Below are 10,612 nucleotides of genomic sequence, written 5' to 3'. Positions count from 1 at the left end.
GACACATCTGCAAGACAACACTAAAGAAGATGGATGGATAAATAATGAATTAAAATGAGTGACATTTTGTTTGAAACAGCTTATAAGAGATGAATATATCTGTCATTATTTTCTTTGTGTGTTCTTTTGCCACATACGTTTTTAGACATTAAAAATTAACCTTTGAACTGGACTTGGACTGAAACCAGGAAGCTGTCTCTACAAATACCAGCCTCACAGAATCCCAACCTGCCAGGCACCTCTGATCCAGATGTAAAAAACACCTGGAGCATCACACCATCCCCTGACGGACAAGTCATAAAACTGCTGTTAAATGCTAAATATACTCTTTGTCATCCTAAAAAGCATGCCTTCTGATTTAATTCAGGTTCACTGTAGTCATAAGATGATTCTGTGAACCAGCAGGCCTCCTCACGTCTCCTTCCACAGCGGCCGCTCTCACATTGTGCATATCGCAGCGCAGGTATGACACTTACCAAGAGCAGGAAGTAACCTCTGCAAGGCGTTCTTGTTCCTCAGTTTGGCTATGTGCAGGACGTAATACAGCCCCATTTCACAGGCCACTCTGTTGTCCTGCAGGTACCTTAGAGGAGCCAAGAGGAAGAAGGAACAATGACGTGAACATGTGAAAGATTTTAAAATGTTACAGAATCAGAAAAAAACAACCTCCCACCATGTAGAAGAGTATAACAACATATCTGCAAACTAGTGGCTTTTCGGTGAAATTCGCCGATTTCAAACTAAAATACATCATTTACGTGAATCGTGTAGATCTGAAGAGGTTTTACTGGGGGGGGGGTGGGGGCGGGGAGTCATGGTGGATGGCAACATTTCCCTTTAAAAAACAGCGTTCCTCCTCGGTCACTTGGCGTAGTAGGTGCTCCACTCTTGGGGAGACACCTCCGTGTTGCACGTTAGCTTACTGCTATGCTAGTGACATCAGTTGTTGACCGGTGGGGGGTTAGGATGTGAGAGAAACGGAACGTGTTGCATCTTGTCTGTGTTGTGTGCAGCTAGATTTAGCCTTAAGATTAGAAAAGTCCAGCTGATGATGTTCTACAGAACTCCTTGAAGGAGAAAGATGGTGCTAGGGCGAAAGAAGCCAAGTAACACAAGTGTTCTACAAAGTAAAAGTGGTGATGGGAGAGGAATAACGGAAAGAAGAACAACGGGATGAGGAGATGGACGTCATTCCAAGTGGACTGTGAAGGGCAATAAAAGTTATGAGGTGTAGAAACTGTGGCAGGAAGGAACCTGTAAATTATTCAGCTTTCATAATTACAAGCAGGTTGACCAAACTGACTCACAAGTGTTTGTTTGTTTGTTTGTTTGTTTGTCACAGAGTCATTTAGTGTTGTGAAGCTGCACGATGCCAGGTCACTCTGTTATGAGCAGGTCGAATCAGAACTAATCAGAAAACTGTGAAAAGGCCTACATTCACTGCTGCTGCTTATTTCACTGCTCAGTGGCTTATTCATTAATGTTCTTATTTTAAACATGCAGTTCATGTCATCATTGCTTATCACAATGACAAGTTGTGTTACCAATAAAACTACCTGTAAATCTAAAATAAATAAAAGTCAAGTGCGCCCCTAAAGTCATTGTTTGTGATAAATTGTGTCATTAATTTCGTTATCTGAGTCATAGGAGTGAGTTTAAAAACAGGAAGATGAATAAATGGACTAGTTGAATGAGGCGTCTCTAAAATATCCTGATGCATGCTCAATAATTTCAACAATTATTTTATTTTTTATCCGTCCAGAGGACCTGATTTAGTTTTGTTAGAAGTGTCTAAAATAGTTGTTGAATCAAGTGTTTACATCTGATGATAAAGTAGGTGTTTAACAACCTGTTTAAATACACCAGAATGCAGGAAATGGCATCTATTTTATTCTAAATTTTCTGGGGGAGGACCCCCCACCCCCACCAGTGTGTCCCCCACACTACACAAGCTTCTGATGCCAACAGGCACAAAGAGGCGCATGGCCAAGCACTGGAAACCGGCCTTTTAAAGTCTTGTCCAGGCCAGAACATTTAAGGAATGACTTTTTGCTGTATTTGGTTTCTCTGCTGGGCTAGCTGCTGTTGTTGCTTGTTGATATAATTATTTTTTGTTGACGCCATCTTTCATATGTATGCCCTAAATTAGGAGATGTTAGTAAGATGCTGGTGAAGATTCTCAGTCATCCAGGACACGATGAACTCAAAAAGCTTTCAATACAAAAACAACTGGACTTTATTTGTAACAGAAGACGTGTCACACGCTCCTCATCCGAGGAGCTTTCTCAGTTCAAACAGCAGAGAGTGAGAGATACAGGTTATAAGGCTGAGTGAGATAAGACACACACACATGTAGATTGACTAATCACACCTCAACACTTTGAAAGTAGGGCCTTCTTAAAGTCTTTGTTCCTCTAATTCACAGACGAGGCCCCTCTGTTCCCATCAGGTGTGAGAACTGGCTGGGAATCAGTCTTAAAGTTGCATTATAGTTGTACGCTCCACACTAGGGCATTAACAGAGTACTCGAGTAATCTACACATCGATTGCTAGAACATCTATCGAGGTTAAAAATGTAAAGTCGGGTAGCCGTAGTGACGTCATATTATGTGACCACCGTATGACCGTAGGGGGCGGTGTTGCACTGTTGCAGGTCACAGAGTATGGTGTAACACCGGGTCCAATCCACCGAACCAGAACCAGTTTCGGTTTAAGTTTCGTTTTTGACGTGCTGCATGTTTCTTCATGTTTGCAGTTTAATAATAACTAATAGTTTAGTTTTTCCTGTGATTTATTTACATTATGATAAATGGTAAAAGCATAATATACGCTCCCAATGTTTTGTTGGTCTTTTTTTTGTAAATAATTACAGTTTTTTGCGGTTTTATTTATTTATTTTTGTATCTTGAGATCTATGACGTCATCAAATACTCGAGTTCTACTCAGGTTTTATTATGTTAATGTCGAGTTTAAAAATTATATACTCGTTCAACCCCTACTCCACAATGGTTTGTCGTCATTATCTGCATCGTTTTTATGTCTATATTCTGATTTACCTCATTTTGTATTTTGCTTTGTGTGTTAACTGTTGTTCTGTCTGTACAGCACTTTGGTTGGTCTTGTAGCTGTTTTAAGTGCTTTATAAATAAAGTGGTGTGGTTTTATAGAGTCAGAGTTTCTTTATTGTCATTCGCACCTCATGTGGTACATGTGGTGGAGCGAAATTATGTCCACAGGGTCCCAGTTACATCCAACAATAAAATATATATAAAAAAAACAGTAATAACATCTAAGATATGAACTAAGAAAAACATCAACTAAATATACACTAAGCACTCATAACATAAAAACAATACGTTGAACAGCAGCACAAACATGAGTGTGTGTGAGCCGATGAGCACGCATGAACACAATGACATGAAACAGATGAGCAGCAACATTGAAACAGATGAGCAGCAACATTGAAACAAATCAGCAGCAACATTGAAAAAAATCAGCAGCAACAATGAAACAGATCAGCAGCTACATTGAAACAAATCAGCAGCAACATTGAAACAGATCAGCAGCTACATTGAAACACATCAGCAGCAACATTGAAACAGATCAGCAGCAACATTGAAACAGATAAGCAGCAACATGAAACAAATTAGCAGCAACATGAAACAGAGCAGCAGCAACATGAAACAGATCAGCAGCAACATGAAACAAATCAGCAGCAACATTGAAACAGATCAGCAGCAACATGATGTGATTTTTCACAGTGATTATTCTAGTTAGAGATTCATGAGTCTAACAGCTTCAGGGTAGAAGCTGTTCCTCAGTCTAGTGGTTCTACACTTAATGCTCCTCAACCTCCTTCCTGAGGGGAGTGGGGCAAAAAGTGTGTGTGCTGGGTGAGTGGGGTCCTTCATGATGCAGGTGGCCCTCTTCCTGCATCTGGAGGTGTAGATGTCTGTGATGGTGGGGAGGCTGATTCCAACATCTTCTGTGCAGCCTTCACCACTCTCTGTAAAGCTTTTCTTTCTGCAGCTGTGCAGCCTCCATGCCACACGTTGATGCTCGAGCACAGGATGCTCTCCACTGCACACCTGTAGAAGGAGGTGAGGACTGAGCTTCCCAGACCAGCTCGTCTCAGCCGTCTGAGGAAGTAGAGTCTCTGATGAGCTTTCTTCATCAGGCTGGTGGTGTTGTTGCTCCAGCTGAGGTTGTTGTTCATGTGTACACCCAAGTACTTGTAGCTGGAGACCACTTCCACTGCTTCATATGTTTTTGAAAGTGGAAATCTGAGGCCTCCTCCTCTGTTAAGAGACGGCTTTTCTCTTTTTACATAAATTGCTTCCTTCACCCCCCTCTCAAACCATCTGTGTTCTCGGTCCAAAAAGTGCACATTTTGGTCCTCAAAGAGTGTCCCTTCTCTGTGAGGTGGAGGTGAACAGCTGAGTCTTGTCCTGAGGAGCTGGATCTCCTGTGTTGAGCCATGCGTCTTTGAAGAGGCTGTTTAGTTTCTCCAATGTAGAGGTCTGGACAGTCCTCGCTGCACTGGACCACATACACTACACTACTCTGTTTGTGTATGGGTGTTTTGTCCTTAGGGTGGACCAGTCTCTGTCTCTTAACAGAGGAGGCCTCAGATTTCCACTTTCAAAAACATATAATGCAACTTTAAGACTGATTCCCAGCCAGTTTTCACACCTGATGGGAACAGAGGGGCCTCGTCTGTGAATTAGAGTAACTAAGACCTTAAGAAACCCCTACACTTCCGGGAAGATGGTGCCACTGTGCATGACCTGCCCTCCACCTCTGTCTGCAGTGATTGTGTTTTTTCTGTTTTTGTCATTTTTCACCTACAACATCAATTACTGCTGGTTTATGAACGTCATCAACTCCTAAATCTCCGACTATCTGCCACCAGTCTCACTTTGTTTGATCATAATGATCGTAACTCTGGACCCCCTCTTGGACCCCCACCTCTTTGTACAGAACGTTGCAGGACCAACTCACCAGCATGGCCGCACAATGGATTTAGTTTTAACCTATGGTTTATCTGTTTCTGAGTTAGAAGTTGGGGATGCAGTTTTCTCTGACCACAAAACGTTGGTTAAGTACTGTAACCCCAGATTCTATGAATATAGGCGTAGCCCTTTAAGGCTGTCGCTGATGGGTTTTATCCCGATATGCGAAGCATTGCACTGAAAAATTTAGTCCACGCCCACCTGCTGTGTGGACCCCACCCGGTCCGTATAAATTACGTTAAGAACAGGTAATCGGCTCCCAAATAGCTTTTTCTTTAGCCATTTAGGAGCCAATGTGGCCAGACGCTTAAAGGGCTACGCCTATACTCATAGAATCTGGGGTTACAGTACGTAACCAACGTTCTATTTCGTATAAGCGTAGCCCTTTAAGGCTGTCGCTGATGGGTTAAGGGCAAAGCAGATGTTGTCCTCGCCTCACTGGGTCCATTCGAACACCGTATGAAGCAGAAGCTTGCCCAAAAAACGTCTTGTCACTCAGCTCTCCATGTGCGTAATTACGCATTGCGTAATTATGTGTGCCATGCACAGATGCATGTTGTGTAACTATGCATTCTGAATGCATGAACGCCCCGGAAAACTTCAACGGGGAGGGAAAAAATCTGAAAAGAGCCATGAACCAACCGGTTTACGGCTGAACAGTATAAACAGATTAATAACAACAGGAGAGCTGATTATTAATCAAATGAACTGATTAGTAACAATAGAACCAAAATAACAATCACAACTTGTGACTGATAACAACATCTCACAGTGTAATGCATGCAGTCAGATGTGAGTTTAAACGGGGTTCCATGAAACAACAATATTCATTCTGTAAACACTAAGAACAGAATGTGTCATGGGACGAGCCGTCACATCACGTAGATAGAAACGAATGAATGAGCAGGGTGTTGACCATGTGGCCACAGTGCAAATATCCTGCATTGTCATACCATTATGCAAAGCAGTCGAAGATGCGATACCCCTGGCCGAGCGTGCTCTGAGGTTGACAGGAGGCTCTAAATCTGATGCTCTGTAGGCTTCAGAAATGGCCTCACACAGCCAGTGTGACAAGCGCTGGGTGGATAATGGGCGACCTGCAGGTGCATCTCTATAATGCACAAACAAATGTTGAGTTTGACGCATTGTAGCTATGCGCGCTATGTAACACGTCAACGCCCGCACCAGACAGAGAAGATGGAAAGACGCTACTTCTTCTGATCTGTGGGGGGGGAACCCCTCCAACGATATCACTCTTGATTTAAAAGAGCTCGTGATGTTTTTAGGCATAAAAGCTGGATTTGGTCTTAGATCAGCTGAGCTGCCGTCAGCCTGAATTCTGAGACATGACGGAGCGACAGAGAGGGCAGATAAATCACTCACCCTCTTAGCAGATGTTAAAGCCAGCAGTAGGGCTGTTTTAAGAGACATGAATTTAAGTGGAACCTGATCCAGAGGCTCAAACGGAGCTTTGATCAGGACCTGCAGGACCAGCGTTAAATCCCACTGTGGAGCAAGTGAGTGAAACAGGCCTGCGTCTCTGTACACCTTTTTAGAAAACGCTTCATCAGTGGATGATTAAAAGCTGTTCTGTCTCCGAACCCTTGGTGGCAGGAAGAGATGGCTGCAGCGTACGTTTTAATCATGCTAGACGCCAAATTTCTGTCCATCAGCTGTTGCAGAAAAGACAACACATTGCCTAGTGGACATGAGGTGGCCTCTACACCCTTCTCTGTACACCAGCGCTGAAAAGCTGTCCACTTTGATGTGTACAGCGCTGTGGTAGATGCAGCACGTGAAACCTGAATTGTGCGCACTACATCCTGTGGGAGACCCATCCTCTCTAAGCGGATCCGCTCAACGGCCAGGCCCAGAGGTGCTGGCCTATTTCTGGGTAACTCCTGATCGCTCCTCCTGCCTGGAGGAGAGTGTCCTCCCTCCACGGCAGTTTCCACGGGCACCCCGACAGCAGGTGTTGCAGGACTGGGAACCATGGTGCGTTCACGCACTAGGGGGCCACCAGGAGAGCTGTCAATCCCTCCTCCTGAACTCGGTTCAGGAACCGTAAAATCAGAGGAGGTGGAGGAAACGCGTACAGAAGCATTTTGGGCCATGGGCTGTGGGCAAATGCATCCACCCCCAGCGGTGGTTCGTCTCACGGGCTCAGAGAAAACCATAGTTGACACTGAGCGTTTTCTCGTGTCGCAAATAGGTCCACAGCTGCTTTGCCAAATTTCTGCCACGTCAGAACCATCAGATCTGGATGGAGAGTCCAGTCCCTGTGACGTGGACCGCCCCTGGACATCACATCTGCCCCTTAGTTCAGAACACCAGGTATGTAAACTGCTCTGATGGACAGCAGATTTTGGTGTGCCGAACACAGTAGTTTTCGCGCAATGTGTAACATCTGGGCTGGGCGCACACCCCCCTGCTGGTTTATGTAAGCAGCAGTCACCTTGTTGTCTGTGTGTAGTGAGCTAAGGCGTTAACTTCACTACTAATTAATTATTCTTAAAGCTAGTTCAAGCACAAAGAATATTAATTGTTAATTACAACAGATTCTTTTCTTTTTCGAGTTAAATTAATGCCATGTGACCGAGATAACTGTGAGTGGATTGTTTAATCAGTGACATAAGACGCCATTTTATCTTTGACCCATCAGAATAAATGCGGTCATTTATTTAACAGAATCAAAATTTAACATCAAAACATGTACACATTGATTTGCTGATCTGTTTCTGATTAATAAACTTGGCAAGCTTTACTAACAATACAACAGAACATTACTGATTGAGGCCGATTCACCTCTGAAGGCGCTTAACTTGATTTACTGGCGTATAGCAGTTTAAAGAGAACGAGTAGAGAAGTTTAAGATTTAAAGAGGAAGATGGATGAAGGAAGATGTATGTTTGTTGACCAGAATTAGCACTCTTCTTTCAACACCAGCTCAACCCCCGGTCCACTTAGTGCGTGACAACTCGTGACGTCTCTTTTAACTTTGCAGTGGATAGATCAGCTCCGGTACAGAGGGCCCTTTGCATGCTACCTTTCAGCGTCTCCGGTCAGGGTGGCTGGTCATCGTCCGAAGTCGTGACGATGTACTCCGTTCAACAGAACAAGCTTCCTTCGAAGTTGTAGGGCGTTACGCCTGGGTGAGTTAACAGCAAGGCGCTGTGACTCCGCTGGGATGGACGGACCTTTGTCTCACGGTCAAATCCATCAGCTATTGATTAAATCTGAAAGTTCCTTAGGAACTCTCAGTAAGACTCCAGTCAGAAATTCCACTCAGAACTGGAAGACTCCTAGGAAGACTTCATAGTGGAAGAACTGAAAGACTTCAAAGACTCAAGGAAGACTGAATAGTCCCAGGAAGAATTGATTGAAACAACCAGCAGGGGGGTGGTTCTAGTGATGTCAAGAGGGTCACTAGGAGTCAAGAGACAGCAGGAATGTTTACGGACAGTTAGTACAGACAGAGAAATGTTTATGAAGAGGTGAGACAAAGCAGGTGCCAGTTGAAGTTATTTACTGTCTGCTAGTTTTAAAAACAAGACACTTCGTTCTAATAACTCGTCTCTGTTTGTCTCTGACTTTCGACCGACATCACTACTCCTCATTCAGACAGAAAGTTAAAATGCACACTTACTTCGTAAATAGACATTTAAACTGTATGATCAAAAATCTGCTGAGGTTTAAAAATAATTAATACTGTTTCACAGTTGATTTAAATGAGTGGTTTACTTCAACATTTAGAAATGGTATGAACTAAACACACTTTTGATTATCAAGATATTCTAAAATAGTAATGATAATGTAAAAAGAAGAGTGTTCTTTCAATTGATTAATTCAGGATACAATTAAATAGTCTCTTGATGAGATAATTTGTATTTCTGGATTCAAATCAATGAAATAGCAGTTCCTGTCCCCTGAAGGTCTTCAAAGACAGGTTGAGGTCGGAGGCCTAGTTCACTACATGTGTGAATCAAAACGTGTTGATTCTGCAGCACAGGCGCAAAATGTTGAATCACGTTCAGCACCGTGCGACACTCCAAAACATTTATGTGGGCTGATGTGTGATGGGGCCACAGCGCCCCTAATGCTTGAGATAGGCATGTCCCCCCCAGCCTGACAGCGACGCGTCTGTGAAGACTGACACGTGTGACGTGGGTTTGCTGACGGGGACTCCCTCTGACAGAACCAGGGTGTTTCCCCAGTGTCGGAGGTCTGCCCTCACGGAGGGAGGAACAGTGAAGATGGCGCCGTTGTACGTGGCAGGTCGTCTCTCACTCTCCGTACTTTTCGTTATTCTGCTGTTTTTAAGTGAAGTCAAGGCACTATTGGTGTATGATCGCCAAACGTTATTAGATCTAAGGCCATTTATCCACAGTGTGGCTGCTTTTAATACCTGGGAACATAAAATTCCACCCCAACTTCTGTCGGGTATTCCAGCTCACCTGTGCCGGGCTCCGGCGCTGCCCCACCGGCGGAAACGTCATCGCCGCCGCGGCAAACGCGGTGGATGCCTGGTGAGGCTGAAAGCCTTTTTGTCACGGCGCAACGGTTCCCGGCCAGTTCCTGAAGTGTTTTCTGGCGTGTTTCTACCTTGGCGTTTTCTGGAGCCGGTGGATGCTTGCCTGGTTCGTGTTGTTGGTGAGGATGTCCCCCGACGTCAGCGCCCCTGCCCCCCCCCCCGGCTCAGCAGGTGTGGAGTGAACCCACTGAACCTGACACAGCTGAGTCGGACCCTCCCTCAGCGCGACAACCCCGCTCCAGCTCCAGCCAGGATCGGCTTGGTGAACGCCAGATCGTTGGTCAATAAAACTTTTGTCCTGAGGGATTTCTTCAGCTCCCATAACCTGGACTTCCTCTGTATTACAGAGACTTGGCTGAGTGAAGTTGAGTCAGCTGCTCTGTCGGAGCTTTTACCAACAGGCTGCTCTTATTTTAACTCCCCACGATCATCGGGCCGAGGAGGAGGAACTGCAGCTGTGTTTCAAGATGTTTTTAGTTGTAAACAGTGTTTTAAACAGCGTCACTTCACCAGCTTTGAGCTGACCTGCTTTGAAGTGGGCCGCTCTGACCCGACATTCTGTGCTGTCATCTACCGTGCTCCCAAATATAATAAGGATTTTATTAGTGACTTTTCAGATTTTCTTTCTGAAATAGTGACTGGATATGACCATCTTGTTATTATGGGTGATTTGAACATCCATGTTTGTTGCCCAGACAAACCTCTGGTAAAAGAATTTTTAATTCTCATTGACTCTTTTAATCTGGTGCATTCTGTGTCTGGACCTACACACGATAAAGGTCACACTCTAGATCCTGTGCTCTCTTTGGGATCACCTGTGTCTAATCTGGAAATTCATGATTCTATAATCTCTGATCATATGACTATAACATTCCAGACTTTTCTCACATATGCTCCTGTTAAAACTCACACTCCTGCTCAGAGCTGTCGGATTATTAACCCCTCCACTGCTGGCCAGTTCACTGAGGTTTTCTGCCAGCTCTGTCCACCTGCCTCAACTGATGCTGAGGATCTGAGTTCTTGGCTCCATTCATCCTGTCTGACTGTGTTGGATACTGTGGCTCCTTTA

At 44.4% G+C, this 10,612-nt stretch overlaps 1 protein-coding gene across 1 annotated transcript in view; it reads right to left on the bottom strand.

Annotated features, from left to right (window-relative positions):
* Positions 1-422: 422 nt before the first annotated feature.
* nelfb (negative elongation factor complex member B) overlaps positions 423-10,612 on the bottom strand; it is a 98,228-nt gene continuing 88,038 nt past the window's right edge. The window contains exon 10 of the mRNA XM_037679953.1: positions 423-583. Within this exon, the coding sequence (XP_037535881.1) occupies positions 439-583 (145 nt within the window). The 3' untranslated portion in view covers positions 423-438. The remainder of the gene's footprint in view (positions 584-10,612) is intronic.

The sequence above is a fragment of the Nematolebias whitei genome, chromosome 8, assembly GCF_014905685.2.
Source record: "Nematolebias whitei isolate Nwh7 chromosome 8, NemWhi1, whole genome shotgun sequence".
In the NCBI taxonomy this organism is placed as follows: domain Eukaryota; kingdom Metazoa; phylum Chordata; class Actinopteri; order Cyprinodontiformes; family Rivulidae; genus Nematolebias; species Nematolebias whitei.
The sequence above is the reverse complement of the archived record's forward strand: the minus strand, read 5'-3'. Positions and strand labels throughout refer to the sequence as shown.